Genomic DNA, 19,106 nt, shown 5'->3' on the forward strand with positions numbered 1-19,106 from the left:
TTTTATTTTCTTTATCTTTGTATTTGGTTGATATATAACAAAAGAATTCATATAAAAAGTACTTTTTATTGTTATTAAACTTACAATGTTTGAAACAATAAATAAAAATTATTATTATTATTTTAGTTTAAAATGAACACTAAACTTTTTTTACTAACTTGAAATGATAATTTTTGACTAATCAGATTCATCTTAAAAAAAAATTGCAATCTTAGAAATATAATTCATTTCTAAAAAATAATATAATTAAATTGTGATTTATTCAATTATTAAATCATTTCTTTTTTAATATACTTAATAGTAAACTGAATAATTAACTAATCATGTATCAGTATATAAATCTTGAAATATATACACACACATAGATATGCATCCCGGGTTAAGTCTGGATTAGATCTCAGGTTCAATTTGACAATATTGATGTCGTATTCTTTACTTGTCAGATAAAGTAACTATAAATAAATTCATTTATTTTGGGTTAGGCCAATACTCATTATATTCAGATTAAACTAGTTAGGTGACTTGCACTGTGCTATAGGCTTACCTTTTATTTTCATAAAAAAAATATCATGTGTTTATGTTATGGATAACTGACTTGTCAAATTATAAATAGAATGTTGGACGATACTTTATTATTAAACAAAAATGGTAAATTATTTTATGTTATGGATTATTGAAGGAATAAATAAAAAGAAAAAAATTGATGAAAACTAATCCTTGTAAAGGATGGAGGCAAATATCGTATCGCTTAAGATTGAGAATAGAAGTTCATTAATTATGGTAGGTGCTCCTTCTCTCTACCCCCATCTCCCTCTCTCTTGTATTTTGAATTAATTGATGAATTTTAATTGTACAATTTAAAAATCGTGTATGGTGTATATGGATGATGTCAGAGAAATTATAAATAATAATAAAAATATGTTGTATTGAGGTTTTGTTTTGTTATTAGCATGATAAGAAATTGGTGGTAATTATATCAATGTAATAAAATGCCAATAACATTGATAGATAATAAAATTTGGCCTTAATTATGGTGGTCAAATAAGATTAGGGTGATGAATTAAATAGATTGATGCGTGTATGATATTTCATGTTATGTGAAAATGGATTGGATATGAATATTGTAAAAATATTGGTAGGTTCCACGACGAGGGGAGATTTTACTAAAAATCTAAAGAAACATTGGAATGTACCAAAATAGGCATAAAAAATATATAAGTTGAATATATTTATAAACCATAATTGGATCGAAAACATGACAAGTTTGACGATTTATATGGAAAAGTCATAATATGTATAATAGACGTTGGGATTGAAATTGATATAAATAAATAGAGTAAGAGAGAGAGAAATCACATGGTAGATATTGTAACGAATTAGATGCATTTGTGAGGTAAAACAAGACACAGAATGAAAATGTTGAATGATTTCAAGAATGACGAATAAAGACGTAATAATGGAAGGTTCAATGAGAATCTCAAAGAATTATGATTGTAGATCGTTAGATATAAGTTTAATTTACTGTGCATGTTTGTGTGATTTTATTTCCATGCTATATTTTATTCTTATTATATTCAATCTATACATTATAAAATTGCAGGTCCTTCAAATTCATGCCAGGAGTAGTGTTTTAGGTCTAGTCTCCTTTTGTGTGATTAAATAAAAAAATGAACATTAATGTACTTTGTATTTGAGGAACTAAATGACTTAATATGTAATAGTACTCCTTTTACATTAAGTGTCGGGACATAAAAATATACTATTATTTTGTATTTGTAATTTTAATGTTTGTTTACTTCAAATTATTATGAATTATACGTGTTAATATGAAAGAAATGAACATGGAAAACATTATGCATATACAATGAATGACGTGTTGTTGAGGTTCTGCATGATTATGATATGATTGAGAAATGAGTATAACTGTATATGATGATTGTCGATAACTAAGGTTCTCCGGGTATAAGAGAAATTCTATCAAATTTTTAACTAGAATTTATGCAAGTCTTAGATAAGTTTGATGGAGGAAAAAAATACCCATTTTTTTAACTTATGGCTTAAAGTTCTTTTAAGAATGTATATAAAGTACAGGGTGTTACACTTAATTCATAATCAACCTGATATTAAATGATTACATTGAAAAAAAATTATCAATTAAAAATAAAAAATAAAAATAAGAATAAAGTTAACTTGCCAAAGTCACAACGCGGGTTATGAGTTCGAGCTAACCATATATAAAGCAAACCACAATATATTATGAATCTCAATCTCCAATATACTAAATATTGAAGCATGAATTTAGAAAAAAAAATGAGATAATCTTATAGAAATTAAATAAAAGAAGAGATGAGTTAATCTAAATTAATATGTCAAACTCGTGACCAAGGTCATGAGACTGTAATAACCCTGTTAAAAAAATTAAAACAAATTATGAATCCTAATTTTTAATAAATACAATGTTAAATGTTGAAAATAAATAAAAAATCAATCTAAAAATAGGATACAATAAAGCGATACGAGTTTACTTGGGTTAATTGATATGATCAAAAGATTGATATCTTATCCCAAGTGCAAAAGTATCGAAGTAATAAATAACTTGGCAAGACTGGATCGAATCGAAGTAATAAATAACTTGGCAAGACTGGATCGAATCATAAGAGGTCAACTATATAAATTATAAATAATAAAAGAAAAAAAGTTGAAGAGAACTTTTAAGATGTGATATTAATGTAAGGATTAAACAATGATAAAATAACTGTTAAGGTTAGAGGATCCACTAATAGTATTTCAAATAAAATAATATAAACTCTTTTTATTACTCAACTAGAATCCACACACAAAGAATGTTCTAATCGAATGATTTGTCCATAATAGTTCATTATAAATTTTTAACATGATCATATTAGTCATCTTATTTGGGTTATGTTAATAGTTATAAGTGTAATCAGGTTAACATGATCATATTAGTCATCTTATTTAGGTTATGTTAATAGTTATAAATGTAATCAGGTATTCATCGTGATAACTTATATTAACAACAAATTAAGTTTTTTTTATAGCACAAGTGTTGGTTATACCGTACAGTAGGTTATGAAAGTGTCAAGTATTTGTTGTACCAAGTTTTATATAACACAAATCTAAATTAATCATCTAACAAGCAATATAAATCTAAATTAATCATTTAACAAGCAATATTTTAAGAATTAGTATGATAAAAAGATAAAATATGTCAATAACAAACTTTCTTGAATATAAATATTAAAATCTATGTTGAGTTTATATTATGTTTATTTCAACACCGTTAGTGAAAGCTTTTTACCTTAATATTATAAACTTAGGTAGACATAATAAAGAAAAAAGAACATAAACAAATAAGATAAGAACATGGTTATAATGAAAAACATAAATAAGAGATTAATGAGAGTTAAACTTAAACATTACAAAAATACAAAAAAAAAGCAAGAAAATGATCTGGACACCGAGATGTCCGAGTGTATAGCAAATGACTTCTTTAATTGACTAAATTTCAGAACTATTGATTTAATGACTAATTATTGACTTGATGACAACCATTATCTTCTTGCTTCAACAAAATATCATTACTAATATCAGAATTTGAATATATAGTCTCATGAAAGTCATGGGCATATGTCTCAGCTTTCCAACAAAATAAGAATGAGTTTATTTGGATTTCTAAAATTCAAGATATAAGCTGAACACTGAATAGTATCTGAGTTGCAGAATACTGAACACTGAATAGTATCTGGGTTGCAGAACAAATTTTAAAATCTCTTTTGTTGCTACAATTTGAGTATGAAAATGATCGTTTTGAATATTGAACTCTCATGAAAGTTTTAGACTCGTGTCTTAGCTTTTTATCCATATAAATCAAACCTAAATACAAGTTAAACCGCTCTAATTATGATTTAATAACTAAATGGTGTTTCAGTTTGAATTAAACCAGCATTTCTTCTCTAAGCTTAGCTATCTCATTGTCTTCTTAATTTCAATAGTTAAACAAATCAATTAATCATTTGAATTGTCTTTTTAATGCTTTTGAAATGAGTATTTATCATAAATTAAAAATATCTTATATTGTAATACTTGTTATTATAAAACATGCTTAAGTTAAGAAATTTAATGATACTTTAAGTGCACTATAATGATATAAAACCTTGATAAAAATATACTTTCAAGTATTAATCATTAATCCATAAAACATTTGATTTAAGTATAAAACTGAGATAACCTCATAAAAAGCAAACCAAAATAATTTATAAAGCCTAATTTTTAATAAATCAAAATAAATTACGAAGCATAAGACCGAGATAGCCTAAAAGAAAATCAAAATAAATTATGAATCTTAATTTTCAATAAATCCATTGTTAATTGTTGAAAATAAATAAAAAGTCAATCTAAAAATAGGATATAGTAAAATGATATGTGTTTATCGAGATTAACCCACAAAATACGTGATTCAAGTATAAAATTAAGATAGTCTTATAGAAAACAAACCAAAATAATTTTAGAAGCCTAATTTATAATCAATTAAATGTTAAAGAATGAAATAGAAAAAATGTTAGTAAAAAAAAGACAATAAAAACTCGAGTCAATTAGGTTAACTCATTAAACCCGTAACTTAGATAATAAGACCGAAATAACTTTATAAAAAATAGATAAAAATAAATCACGAAACCTAATTTCAAATCAACCTAATATTAAATAATAAAATTTAAAAAATTATTAATTAAAAAGGATAAAAAAAGAGAGTCAATCCGCCAAATCCGTGGTATGAGTTACAATATCGGGCTAACCATGTATAAAACAAACCATAGTAAATTATGAAACCTGATCTCCAATAAACTAAATATTAAAACATGAAATTATATATATATATATATATATATATTTGGGCCAAAAAAAGTAAAAAAAAAAAGCTATTGAAATTAATAGTATTTTACAAGGTAGCCCATAATAAAAGCACTATCTTTTTTTAGTTTATGCTAGATATGTGACTCACGTTTCATTGCTGATTATATTTTTTTATCAACAAAAAAAATTAAATTTTTTCAATATGTTTTTGTAATTAAAAAAATTCCAAGTGAAAATTAAAAAATTTATACATACATGTAATTAAAAAAAAACTAAGAACTATATGTTTTAATAAGTGAAAAAAAACTATAAACGATGACTAAAAATAAAAAAAATAGTAAAATTAAGAGATAAATATATATTAAAATATTTAATTTTGCAAAACGTGATGTTTATACAGTTATGTTTACTATATTTGTTAATATTTAATTTTGCAAAACGTGATGTTTATGCAGTTATGTTTACTATATTTGTTAATTGAAATAATATTTTTATTCAATCAAACAATTATAAAAATAGACATACACATTAAATTATCTAAATAAAATAAAAAGAAAAAAAATAATATGTGATACTGCACATATTAAAAATATTATTTGAAAATAATTTTTTATCTTAAAAAATAAAGTTTATCTATACAAAAAATTAAAAATATATAAATTAATAAAAAAAACCTCATAAAAAATTAAAAAATAATCATCATTTTAAATAAGTTTTCTAAATAGCATAAAATAGAGAAGGAATACAAGATTGAGATTAATTTTAAAAAAATATAAACAAAAAAACAAAAATATTTTTTTAAACAAAAAAATAAACAGTATCATCACAATAAAACTTATAGGATAAATTTGGATCATGAGCTCAACTAGGTTTAATTTTTTTTCTCTTTTAATTTATAACAAACACAAAAAAAAATATCATTTATGGTAAAACATAAAGAGGTGAATAATATAATTGCACCGTGTTTACCTCATATATTTTTTCTTTAAATTTATAGTAAAACTTAAAAAAACAATTACTAATATTGTCTAAAGTAAAATGTGAAGGGTGTAAATAATATGTCTGTATAATATTTATTCCATATATTTTAGTTTATTGAATTTATATCATGAAATATCATTTCCAGTTAAATACGAGAAGGTAAATAGTGCAACGAAACAATATTCACCTTATATAATTTTTTTAAAAATTTATTGTAATAAAAGGAAAAACAATGTGATTATTCAATATTTATTCCATATATTTTAGTTTATTTAAAGTGAATTTATATCATAAAATATCATTTCCAGTTAAATACGAGAAGGTAAACAGTGCAAGGAAACAATATTCACCTTATATAATTTTTTAAAAAATTTATTGTAAAAAAAGGGAAAACAATGTGATTATACAATATTCAATTCACACCCTTTAAATTATAAGTAATATATATATATATATATAACACAAAATGATATAGTAATAATAATAATAAAATATAATATAAGAGAAAAGGGGAAAAACATTGTGAACTTGCACACTATTTTTTTCACACGTTTAGATTATAAGTGCACTGCATGCAATTAAATTTGTTCTGGGCACTAATAATTTATTTTTGTGATAACTATTAATACGCATAAAGATAGCAATTAAATTAAAAAATATCTAAAAAATTTTTGAAAAGAATTTTGGATCTAAATTATTATTCACTATAATAATATAATAATATTTTTATTTTTTTCAGCAAAAAAACTCAACACAAACTTACAATGATATTATAAAGTCTTTTCACATTGTTATTGTCAAATAAAGTAGTGACAAGCAAGTATTCTCCCACCTTACATATATTAATTATACATAACATTAATAACAAAAGTTTAAATTTTATATAAAAAATATTTTTATATTTTCGTAATAATTTTTTGATTATCCTAATTTAAGTCCAGGGATAATTTAATATAAAAAATAATAAATGCTTGAAAAATTTGTTTGAAAATCTTTTAATTTATTTTGTTTTACACTTTATCTCCATTATTTTTAAAACTATATTAGTCAACTTAATTTTTAAATTTAAATGAAAAAATAAATATACTATAAACAATCAAAATTTACTATAAAAAACTGTCAATCAAAATATCCCCTGCTCTTCTGGCACGAAGCTAAAATTTGAATTTGCCAAGATGACCCTAGTTTTCCCAAAAGTATAATTTGAACCCTTAAAGTTACAATAAACATCATTTCTCTCCCTCTATTTTTTGTGAGATTTGATTCAAAATTTGACTGGTAATTTTTATTTTTTATTTTTATAATTTATATTTTTGTTCTCCAAATCTATATTTTCAAATTGCTACCAGAAAAGGCAGGTAATTTGGTGGTCCATTATTATAACCAAAGACCTAAACGTAACAGAAATGATCTTGAAGGACTGGATTGCAAACATTTACAAACATCTAACGTCGATATTTCTTTTTTACCCGCGTTGCATAACCGGGCCGGGTTGAGCCCGCCCAAGGAACATTATATATTATATTCGGCAAGTGGTGGTCGCGTCTTGAAATGGCCTGCGGTGGAGTCATCCTCTGCAATTCCTTCTCCTTCTACCAAAAACGCATGGTTATGAGCTCAAGAATGCAAGAGAAAAACTACGGTGCTTCAGTCCCGCACGTCTTGAGTGTAGCCGGTTCTGATTCCGGTGCCGGCGCCGGAATCCAAGCCGACCTCAAGGCTTGTGCCGCACGCGGAGTTTATTGTTCTACAGTGATAACTTCCGTTACTGCACAAAACACCGTTGGAGTTCAGGCAGTACACGCTGTGCCGGAGGATTTTGTTGCCCAGCAGTTGAAATCAGTGCTTTCAGATATGCAAGTTGATGTCGTAAGTTCTTAACATTTCAATTGGTCCTTCAAATTTGCTTTTGATTGATTGCGATATCGTTTTTTAGGTTAAAACAGGGATGCTGCCTTCTGTTGGGGTAGTTAAGGTTCTTCTTCAGAGTCTCACTGAGTTTTCGGTTCGAGGTAAAGAAAAAAGGAAAAATTTCGAATTATTTCGAATGATTTAATTTGTGATTTTACTGAGTTTAATGACGTAATAATTAAATTAAAGGCAGCTTTGGTTGTTGATCCTGTCATGGTTTCTACCAGTGGAGACGTGCTTGCTGGCCCGTCCATTCTTTCCACTTTTCGGTAAGTTGCTGTAGTTTTTGTTTTTAACAGTCGTTATTTGGTTTTTCTTTTTGTTGATTATTTTTCTAGTGGGAAAATCAGTTAACAATCACTCCATTTTGAGAGATAATGAGAGTTTTATTGTGGATGCTGAGCCATTGTTAGACCGGGACAGCGGTGGTGGTGAGTGTAAGCAATAGGAAATGGAGTCCGTCGAGCAATTTTGCTGTTATTAATTTGTGAAGATGGGAAATTTGAATCATTTTGCTGTTAAAAATTAAGTTGACTGATATAATTTTAAAATAATAGAGATAGAGTGTAAAACAAAATAAATTATAAGATTTTCAAACAAATTTTTCAAGCATTTCTTAATAAAATATTCAAAAATTGCAGCTGCAATAGTTAGAAATCTGCCGCACAGTATTTTTTGGTTTCTTTCATTTCCAAGAGCCACAATTTTCTACAACCAAATCTACCTTCCAGATTCCAAATTCTTCTCATATTTCTATTGCGGAGTGGTGTTCCATTAACTTCTCCGCAGCCAGCCAACTTCAGCAAGTGTAGGCTATCTCTGCCTGATTTCATTGATTATTTCGTTGGCAAAATCTAAGTCCTCTTCACTGTTTGTCTAAATATGTTGCCTTGCACCTTTTAACATCTGTACTTTCATCTTTGCTTTATCAATGTCTAGAACAATACAAAAATCAGATCATGTCTCAAAGTTATCCATACTGGGACCTGGTTATATCATGTCTTGTGCCCTGCTGAAGGCTTTTGAGGGCAATCCTCTAAGGATGGAGCACATGGCTAACTGAATAAGTATTTATGGGTGGAATTGCCTTCTTTATGGAGCTGTAGATGAGGCATAGGAATGGCTGGCAATTTCATCCTAGATAAGCAACCTTTTCCATAGAGACCTTGTACGTGTGCTGGCCATCACTAACTTATTGAGAGTTGCTTTTTTTTTTTTCATATTTTTTGCCCTGTGAACTTTTATGTTGGATTTTTGCAATAATTTCAAATTTCTGGTTCTTGAATGTAGAGAGGAGCTCCTTCCCATGGCCAACATAGTAACCCCAAATATAAAAGAGGCATCTGCTCTACTTGGTGGTATATGCCTCAAAACAGTTGCTGACATGCGCAATGCGGCTGAGCTGTTGCATGCACTGGGTCCACGGTTAGTTCATGGAATTTGATTTTGTCCTTCACTTGTTGAGGGAAACTAACATTATGAAACTATTATGTACTTTTATCTCTTTAAGTCCATGAAATGGCTCATGTTAGGAGTTCTGCTATTGAAAAGGTGGTAAGTTTACCTCTTGTTCAGATTGCAGCATTTTCTATTTGACAGCATAAGATTTAGGAAGTTATTACACCCTCAAAGGTGAAAAAATGCTACAAGCAAGGCATGAGCTTTTTCTATGTCTTGTATCTTATTGTCAAGAGCACAAGACACTGTTTAAAGAACAATGTGTTTCCAGGGTTATCTGTCAAGTTAGGAGACAAAATTGTAGCTGTTTCAACTTGCAAGTGCAATTATCTAATAGCTAGATTATGGAAAGTATCATGTGACGTTCATGTGTGGGTCCTCTGTGGATGTTTAGTTCTTTGTTGTCATTGGTTGTCAGAATGGTCTTTGTTGTTTCAAATAAGCTGAAGAGAATAATGTGGCATCTTTAGCACTCATGATTATGAGTTATGTGCCAGTTATGGGATTCTTGATGCAGAAACCAAGACACTTAAAGTTAATATGTCTTTGTACTCTGTGAATATAGGGGAAAACTTAATGTGATAGCTAACATGGCTTCCACCTGGAAACTGCCTAGAGCATTTGTTTTGTTTATGCTTTTTTCTAATGTCTGGAAACTGTCATGCAAGTTGTTGAAGCTGCTCTAACAGCTTGAATAACAACTCTTCTCATTGGGCATCAGTCATTTTGCTCTTGTAAGTTCTCCCATGCATGTAATCATGGTGCTGAATCACTATGATGCCCAAGCATGATGTAGGACAGCCCTTGAGGTTGAAATATTAAGGGTTATTCTACCATGTCAACATGGTGCTGTCCCATGTTTTCGTACAACAAATTGAACTCAAATATTTAATCTGTTGCTTTTCTGATGTTAATAAGTGTTTTCAGTGTTGTCTGTGGCACTGCATTTTAGTCTTGGAGAAAATCTGTTACAAAATGGGTTTAACACGAGGAATAGAATAGATCCAATGCTCTGAGCTTAGAGAGTTGCATGATTATAGTTGTTAATTTTGTTTTCCAGAAATGTGCTTCTCAAAGGTGGTGATCTCCCTGATTCTTCGGATGCTGTTGATATCTTCTTTAATGGTGAGCTTAAATTTTACTGTTAACTTGTTAAATAATAATGCTATTCCTTATGTTTTGTCTGTGATCATGAGTAATGTTCATTTTAAAGCCAGTCTAACACTAGGAAGTTTTTACAGGTGAACACTTCTATGAGCTGCGCTCATCTCGCATAAAAACTCGCAATTCTCATGGTACTGGCTGCACTTTGGCTTCATGTATAGCAGCTGAGCTGGCAAAAGGTTCTCCAATGCTCACAGCTGTTAGGGTAACTATAGCATTTGTACTTTTGATTCATAGCCAACTTCAAGTACTTAGTGATTCAGATATCATGACTGGTTGTATAGTCAAGATTGAGTTCATAATGAGCTAAAACATCAATTTATGTATTTATTTAAATTCACCAAGCCTTATCAGTAAATACAAGATAAGATATGCCTATGGAACCCAAATTGAGTTGATTAAACCTGTTTTTTATATATTGTTCAGATGTTTTATTGGGTGTTAAGAATGATGCTATCCTTTTATCATTCGCCCTGGAGAGAGAGAGCTATGATGGTCCATGGGTCGTTTAGGCTAAATAATCCAAAACTATCCTGAACTTTGAGTTAAATTGAATGTAGTCCTTGAACTTCAATTTTTTCAATTTGAGCACCAAGAACTATTTTCTGGTATAAAAAAGCCTCTCTGCCTAGGTTTCTGTCCCCCCATTAACCTTCTCTCTCAAATAACGTGTTTTCATGAAATTTGTCATGTTTATAGACTCCTTTATTTGTGGTCAAAATTAATGGAAAGGTTTACCTAAAAAACAATAGTTCAAGGTACTCAAATAAAAATAAAATAAAATAAAAATTAAAGCTTATGGGTTAAGTTCAGTTTGACCCAAAGTTTAGGGTAATTTTGGATAATTTAGCAGGCCATTTATTTTGACTTGCAATTTACAGCTGCATGCCTGGAGTGTTCTCCACCTCTTTCTATCTCTCTCTCTCCCTGCCCCCTCCATTTTCATTTCCTTCTTTTAATTTTCTTTCTCGTCTTTTGTTTTGTGTACCAGCATTCTTACATACCCTAATTGCGGCAGGTGGCTAAGCGCTATGTTGAGACAGCCTTGGAATATAGCAAAGACATTTTGATTGGAAATGGGATTCAAGGCCCTTTCGACCACCTACTAAGGCTTAAGAGTGGTTCTCACAGCTTCCATAGAAAAGATGCATTCAATCCAAGTGACTTGTTTCTGTATGCAGTTACAGATTCTGGGATGAATAAAAAGTGGGGACGGCCCATGGTAGATGCTGTTGCAGCAGCCATACAAGGAGGGGCTACCGTTGTTCAATTGAGGTTTGACTGTTTGATGTTATACTTTTTTTATTCACCTTGAAGCAGCTAACAGCTAATTGTTACTTTAAAAAAATATGAACATCCAGTGCTCTGCATATTCTCAGTTGTCTCGTTCATTTCTCTATCATAATTTTGCTGATTATATTTCTTGAACTTCCATGAACGTGAGCATCATAATGGATCTCTAGTTTGAAGTGTCTAAAGCAATTTTTTGGTCACAACGGAGTGTCTAAAGCAATGTTTTGGTCTCTGTACCATCACCCTTTTGCAATTGAACAGGCGCTGTCCTACAGTGACTTTTAATACGTTGAAGAGGTTGCTTTGCATAAAAATATAGGCTGCCATGAATACGAGTAGAGTTTTGCTTATAGCTTGATCTCTGCATGGATGCATAATTTGCAATTGCATAGGAATATAATTCTGTAAATCTTCTTCACAGGGATAAGGATGCTGAAACAAGGGAATTTTTGGAAACAGCAAAATCGTGTCTTGCAGTCTGTCGTTCCCATGGAGTTTTGCTATTGATAAATGACCGTGTTGATGTAGCCCTTGCAAGTGATGCTGATGGGGTCCATGTCGGCCAGTCTGACATGCCTGCTACCGTGGCTCGCACTCTTCTGGGTCCAGAGAAAATAATCGGTGTTTCATGCAAGACAATAGAGCAAGCTCAGCAAGCCTGGATTGGTGGTGCGGACTACATTGGTTGTGGTGGAGTATATTCAACTAACACCAAGGCAAACAATCCCACTATCGGTTTGGATGGATTAAAAACTGTTTGTTCGGCTTCTAAGCTACCTGTGGTTGCAATTGGTGGGATTAATGCTTCGAATGCAGGCACTGTGATGGAGATGGGGTTACCAAATCTGAAAGGTGTCGCCGTTGTTTCAGCTCTATTCGATAGGGAAAATGTTTTGGCAGAGACCAAGAAGTTGCATGCGTTATTGATGGAGGCATCATCATCATCAAAGACACAATAAATTCCAGGTATGGACCAGTCTTTGTTGGTAAGGCCTTTCTGTTTTTCGATGTAGCATCTTTTGATAAATTCTTATTTTGCTCAGTTGCCGTAATATGTACAAGAACCGTATAAATAAATGTTCAAGCGACCTTGAGTTTCTTTATAAATAAGATTTTAAACTGAGTTTCGATTAAAAAACAGTACAAATTTTTTTCTTTTTACATTTTTCTTTAATTTTTTTTTCATAAAAACATAAACATATTTTAGGCTAAGATATATTTAACATACTTATAAGATCTTGGTCTGGCCGGTTAGCCCGATAACCTGTTAATTTAGAGTTGATAACCTGTTAATTTAGAGTTGATTTGGAGTTTTATTTTAACTAAAACATGTTATTTTATTATTATTATTTTAAATCTAGAAATGATATTATTTTGATAAAAAAAAAGTTGACTTAAAAGACCAAGAAAGAATAATATATGATAGAGGATAGATTTCTATCTCTATCAAAAGATAAAATTAATTAAATATAACGTCTAGATTAAGGAATTTTACTGGTTTACATGAATAAAAATCTATCCAATATTGGGACTAGTGTTAATTAAATATATTGAAAGAAGCTAACACTGTTGGGAGAGATTACTATAGCTACGAACTTACTTACATTATTCATTGAAATAGTAATGATTTCTTTGCTTCTCCAATAAAAAAATTTATAACTATCTATTAGCGACTTTAAAGTATTTTCACGGGGTGCACAGTCATTTTCAAATTGTTTAGAGAAAGAGTGAAATACTCTTAAAAGTAAAAATCTCAATAATGCCACTAAGGTGCTACTTCAAAAAAAAAAATAAAAAATTTCTCGAGGTAATATTTCATCTTTGGACACACACACATATATAATTAAAAATTCTGTGAAAAGATTAAAATATTATTGGAAGTCAAAAAATTCAAACTATAATTATGGAATTTTTTCATCTTTTCCCAAATATTTTTTGTTATTACCATGTCATGAACAATTTAGTATTTGGCTAAATAAAAAGAATAAAAAAAGAGGATAGTAGCTGGCGACGCGCTCAGAAACATGGGAGGTGCTTGTGCTTTTTGAATAGTGCTTGCAGTGTCTGCTAGCATCTAAAAATATCATTCTATTATGTTTTTTGATGCGTCATTGTTTTTTTTTATTTTTATGCAGCGCATGTTTCTAATGATACTTTCCATATTCTCGCTACTGGCCACATGTGACATCTTTTCTTGACAAACCCTGCACTAATAAAACGCGCGTATAGCTATAACAAAATCCTAATGGTCATATTGTCTAAGGTTCATTTGATTTGAAAACAACCTTGTGTCCCCTCGAATCAAACTTGACTTGTGACAAGAAGGAAATTTCAGTTATGACAGTTGTAAAATGACGCCAATGGTTGGTTTAGGTTTTGGTATGAGAGGGAAATCATTTCGACATGGACAAATGACTTGGATTTCCTATTCACCGTTGGATTTTTCTCATGATTTTATATCCTAATGGTCATTTTAATGGCAAGGCGCGCCAACACTGTAAATTGAAGGGACAATTTAAACTCTCATCAATCAAAGAAGATGGAATGGGCCATCGAAACCAAATCCAGCTGAAGATGCAAGCACGTTCGTCCAGCACCCATCCCAACAAAACAGAACCCTGAACATCCTGCACAACTTGCTAAGATGGGAGCGTCTTTCATGGGCAGCGATCCCAGAGCACCAATCAGGCGAGGAAGACTGGTGAATCAAACCCAGAATTCATCCAATCAGCACCCACCCCCAGAAACAGCAAGCCGAAATAGCAGCCAGGGATGGCAGTTAAAAAAAAGTTGGCAAGGCGCGCCAACACTGTAAATTGAACGGACAAAGAGATGCATTCCCATTGGTGGCTTCAATTGAGAGGGAAGGGCAGGGCGGGAAACCACGTGAAGAGAGGCAGAGTGAAAGGCAGATGCAAAATGAGTTGATGAGTCAAGCACAATAGGTAGCAGGCCCAAGCAAAAGAAACAAATAGCCCAAGAATAAAAACAATCATGCTCCCAGACCAAAGCCCACCAACATCACCCAAACAGATGGAAAAAAAGCCATTTTAGTCCCTCACTTTTTTTAGATAGTTATTAGATGACCAATTCCTTAAATTTTAAGAAAATACATTTTAGTACTTAACTTTATTTTTTTTTCAATTATTTTTGGTGAGAGGAGAGAGAGGGTGTTGTCGAATTCCAATTTAGAAAGAAAAAGTGTTTGTTTAAAAAGATTTCAGCTATCAAACACTTATGATCATCAAAAGATTTTTTGTGATGAGGGAGGTTATGACTAGGTATTTGTTTACTTTGAAAACACCAACAAAAATAGATTTGAGCTTGAGAAGATTTTTTTCGGGTGGATTTCAGGTTTCGGGTTGTTTTTTTACGGCAATTCAAGAAGCTCTATAGGGTGTTTTCTAGGAGTTTTGAGTAAAATATGAATTAAAAATAAACTTTTAGGTAAAAATAATAAAGGATCCTGATTTTTTAACTGCCACAGTGGCCAGATTCTAGATTGTGCAGGTGACGTGTTATTTGTTGATGCAAATATCTCTTTATTTTTTTTAAAAAAATGCTTGGAATGGATAACATGTTTACTCATCCCATTAAACTTAAAACTTTTTTTAGATAGTTATTAGATGATCAATTCCTTAAATTTAAATACATTTTAGTACTTAAATTTATTTTTTTTTCAATTTTTTTTGGTGAGAAAAGAGAAAGAGTGTTGTCCAGTTCCAATTTAAAAAGAAAAAGTATTTGTTTAAAATGATTTAAGCTATCAAACAAGTTATGACCATTAAAAAGATTTTTGTGATGAGAAAGGTTATGACTAGGTATTTGTTTACTTTGAAAACACTAACAAAAATAGATTTGAGCTTGAGAAGATTTTTTTCGGGTGAATTTTAGGTTTTGGATTGTTTTTTTACAGCAGTTCAAGAAGGTCTATAGGGTGTTTTCTAGGGATTTTAAGTAAAAAATAAATTAAAAATAAATTTTTAAATAAAAATAATAAAGGATCCTGATTTTTCAACTTCCACAATGACCAGATTCTAGGTTGTGCAGATGATGCGTTGTTTGTTGATGCAAATGTCTCTTTATTTTTTTTTAAAATGCTTGGAATGAATAACATGTTTACTCATCCCATTAAACTTAAAAAAATAAAGGTCTATGCTTAGGCTTAGTTTTGTAGGCCTGCGTGTGAGCCATTATTTTATTGGGTTAAGTGTCCGATTTGATTTTTATTTTTTTAAAATAATATACTATTTGATATGTATTTTTTCAAATAAATCTTAGATTTGTATTTTAATTAGATTGTGATTATTTTTAAATGATATAGGTTAACTTTCAAGAAATCCCACTATGTTTTCAGGAGAAGCGGCAGGAAATTATTCAAATATGTTTCAAAATGAAGCTCAGATGCCACTATTCGATGTCTAGTTGAATCATTTTGATTAAGAAACACAGAAGGTTGCCTGCTAAAACAGATAGGATTTGTATGGGGAAAAACAAATTCTGATTTGCTGAGAATGATAGAGCCAGTTTGATCCTAATAGTAATTTTATTCAAGTCTAAATTGCAGTGTTGATGTGATTTGAGCAAGGCATTAGAGTCTCTCTATTAAGTTTTTCCCCACCGATATAAGATTTGCACGCACAAAAAGAAAATAGCAACTTAATTACTTGTAGTAAATTCAACAGCCTCTACAAACTCATTCCAACCTCAAAGTCGATTTTAATTCATCCATAAAGTTTTAGAAACTTCAATAAGGCTTGAAAAATATACTGTAATTCCAGGTCTTTATTTCTTTTTTGGACCCTTTCATGGATATTGTCACCATCATTAATGGACTCCTCTCTCTAGAAGTCTTCATCTCTCTTTTGTATTATATCAACCATTATATGTAGAGATATAAATGATCCAAAAGCATGTAAATTTCTTGTTTTACACCTTGGATCTAATGAGGACCCAGGTGGAGCAGAAATCAGCGGAAAAAGAATCGACAGCAACAGAAATTCCTGGCAGCAGAGTGTGTGCATGAGTCCTTGTAAGGGTGGATATCCAGCTGCTATAAGTCAGCAACCAGAGGGAGTTTTCCAGAGATAATTGGACAGAGAGAAAGAAGAAGAATTCTACAAGTAACAGGAGAAGAGAAGTTCATAAATAAGAGACTTTATATGGGGGCAGAGATTGGTCTTTGAGTTAAGGTGCTGATATTGCAGGCAGATGCTAAATAGAACCAAAAAAATAAATTAAATCTAGACTACAACCTTACAAGTTCAAAGTGCTACATATTTAGCTTAGTTTGCATGAAAAATATGTAGCACATACAAACTCTGGTAATTAAAAGAAAAAAAAAGTTGTTTATTATTTTGTATAGTTTTTGAAAAACAAATAAGGGGAAACAATTTAGCTACATTGATATTCCTACAACAACAACAACAATAAATAATCATAATAATAATAATAAAAAATTTCAAGTTTTAAATTCATTTATGTAAATCAAAAATTCAAAAAAGAAATTACTATTTAAGAGTTCAAACTAAATTCACATAAATTTGCTGAGAAATCAAGTTTTGCTATAAAATTAAAATCATTATCTAACATTAAAAAAATAATATTTTTTTTCTTCAAGTTCATGCTATTTTTTTTTCTAAACTTAAAAATAAATTGAGTAAGATGATATTTTTAACAGTATCATTAAATTCAATTAAACAGTTTAATTTTGAAATCTATTAATGAGCTCTTTGCTCAACTTAAATTTTAAATTAAATTATGTAAAAATTGATTTAAAATAAATTATTTAATTTAATGAATGCAAATATAATTTAAATAATCCGTAAAAATATGATATAATTTTTAAAAATATTTTACCTATGATACCCTGGTAGGAAGTTAATTAGCTGAAAGAGAACACATCCTTTTCATGGATGCAATGAGTTGCTACCATGTTAAATATGTATATTTAAAGAAAGACTTGGAAGAAGACTGTAAGATAAGGAAATGCAATTAAATATGTTTTTTTTTTTTTAAACGTTTATTTTTCTAGATTTCTTGCTTGCTTTATTTAGGTATTTTGATGTGAGAAGTTATCAATTAATTACTTAGTTTATTTTCTTTTTAAAATTCTCTAGTTTTAATAATATAGAGATAATATATCTTCTAGCGATTTGAAAGATAAGGTAATCTTAATATAAAAGACAATTGTAGAGATATTACTAATGCGAAACCAAAACAAGATAAGAAGCAAGATAATAGTCAACTTAAACACCGGAGTCTAAAAGTAAGCATTTCCGGCTGTTAATATCTTGATTCGAGATTTTTGTGGTAAATTGGGATTGGGATCCACTCCCTAAATCTCTATTATTTTCTTCATCGTAGAAATATCAATCCTAGAAAGCAACCGGCCGGCCAACTGCTTCCTTCATCGGAATACGTCACCCCAAAAAACAAAACAAACAAACAAACAATAAAGAAAGACTTCGGCAGAGAGGAGACACAAAGTAATTTTTAAAAAGCCCATCAACTTGTTAAGATCACACACATGTATATAGGTTGGGAAGCACGTGATTAATGTCAAATTCAGTAATTATTTGAGAAATATAATCGAGGGACTTGAACAAGTAGTGAATGTATGACTTCATACTCCACTAATACTAAATCATATGACAAATCTCATCACTTGATTGAAAGGTCGAATCCTAGAGAGCAACTGGTCGGCCATTAGAATACTTTTACTCAAATATATGTTTATACAAAGAAAGACTAGGCTGAAGACCGTACGTGAGAGCCTCCCAGACTTGTCTGGAGCATGGGAGGCTCACGCAGCGTGGAGTTATTTTAGTTATACAATGAATTTAAAGGGAATTGGGTTATACTCGTATGTAAAGAGCATGGTTAGGAATGCAGAACGATATTCTTAAAAATTCAATTTTTTTTTTGTTAAAATTTAATATGTTTTGGATCGTTTTGATAAACTGATATTAAAAATAATTTTAAAAAAATAAAAAAATATTATTAATATACATTTCAACATAAAAAATTATTTAAAAAATACCAACATCTACGCTGTAAAACAGACTCGAGTGGAGTTCAGCTTATAACTGCACTTAAAAATAATCAAGGACGGGCACACTATAGCTCAGTGTAGAGTTGAGTATAAATACGTCCCTGATTCAACATGGAGTTGAATGCGAATACCCTGCAGCCCGACTTGAAGTGGAGCACGGAGGCTTTCCCGGCTCAATATTTTTTCAATCATTATTCTAATATCATCCTTACAAAATATTTATTAAGATTGTTTCCATATATTACAAATATTTGCTTTATCTATATACTATTATTTATTTTAAAATTATCAACTTTATATACAATTATGATACTTTAAACAAACCATTAAATCTTAAAATTAACCGATTGATAAAACTCACATTTAAATAACA

The 19,106-nt window shown here is 30.0% G+C and overlaps 1 protein-coding gene and 1 long non-coding RNA gene across 3 annotated transcripts; both read left to right on the forward strand.

Annotated features, from left to right (window-relative positions):
• The first annotated feature begins 663 nt into the window (after positions 1 to 663).
• Positions 664 to 6,196, forward strand: LOC105114516 (uncharacterized). The gene is made up of 3 exons (XR_840154.1): positions 664 to 780; positions 1,601 to 1,786; positions 6,184 to 6,196. It is a non-coding gene; the product is annotated as an uncharacterized LOC105114516 (long non-coding RNA).
• Positions 6,197 to 7,389: 1,193 nt separating this feature from the next.
• TH1 (thiamine biosynthesis protein) lies at positions 7,390 to 12,808 on the forward strand. 2 transcript variants are annotated; one of them, XM_011011076.1, is made up of 8 exons: positions 7,390 to 7,722; positions 7,790 to 7,865; positions 7,958 to 8,033; positions 9,055 to 9,189; positions 10,283 to 10,347; positions 10,464 to 10,591; positions 11,402 to 11,661; positions 12,101 to 12,808. In XM_011011076.1, the coding sequence occupies exons 1-8, from the start codon at positions 7,405 to 7,407 to the stop codon at positions 12,636 to 12,638; spliced, it is 1,596 nt and encodes a 531-aa protein (XP_011009378.1). In that variant the 5' UTR covers positions 7,390 to 7,404; the 3' UTR covers positions 12,639 to 12,808. The 2 variants fall into 2 exon arrangements, with proteins under 2 accessions (XP_011009378.1, XP_011009379.1); XM_011011077.1 differs by having other exon boundaries at positions 11,405 to 11,661.
• Positions 12,809 to 19,106: the final 6,298 nt, after the last annotated feature.

The sequence above is a fragment of the Populus euphratica genome, unplaced genomic scaffold, assembly GCF_000495115.2.
Source record: "Populus euphratica unplaced genomic scaffold, PopEup_1.0 scaffold538.1, whole genome shotgun sequence".
Lineage (NCBI taxonomy): Eukaryota > Viridiplantae > Streptophyta > Magnoliopsida > Malpighiales > Salicaceae > Populus > Populus euphratica.

Excerpts from the sequence above, each read along its gene's own strand:
- TH1 (XM_011011076.1), top strand. The coding sequence starts at position 7,405 with ATGGCCTGCGGTGGAGTCATCCTCTGCAATTCCTTCTCCTTCTACCAA. Across the intron at positions 10,348-10,463 it reads TGTTGATATCTTCTTTAATG|GTGAACACTTCTATGAGCTG; the intron begins GTGAGCTTAAAT and ends AAGTTTTTACAG. Across the intron at positions 11,662-12,100 it reads GCTACCGTTGTTCAATTGAG|GGATAAGGATGCTGAAACAA; the intron begins GTTTGACTGTTT and ends TCTTCTTCACAG.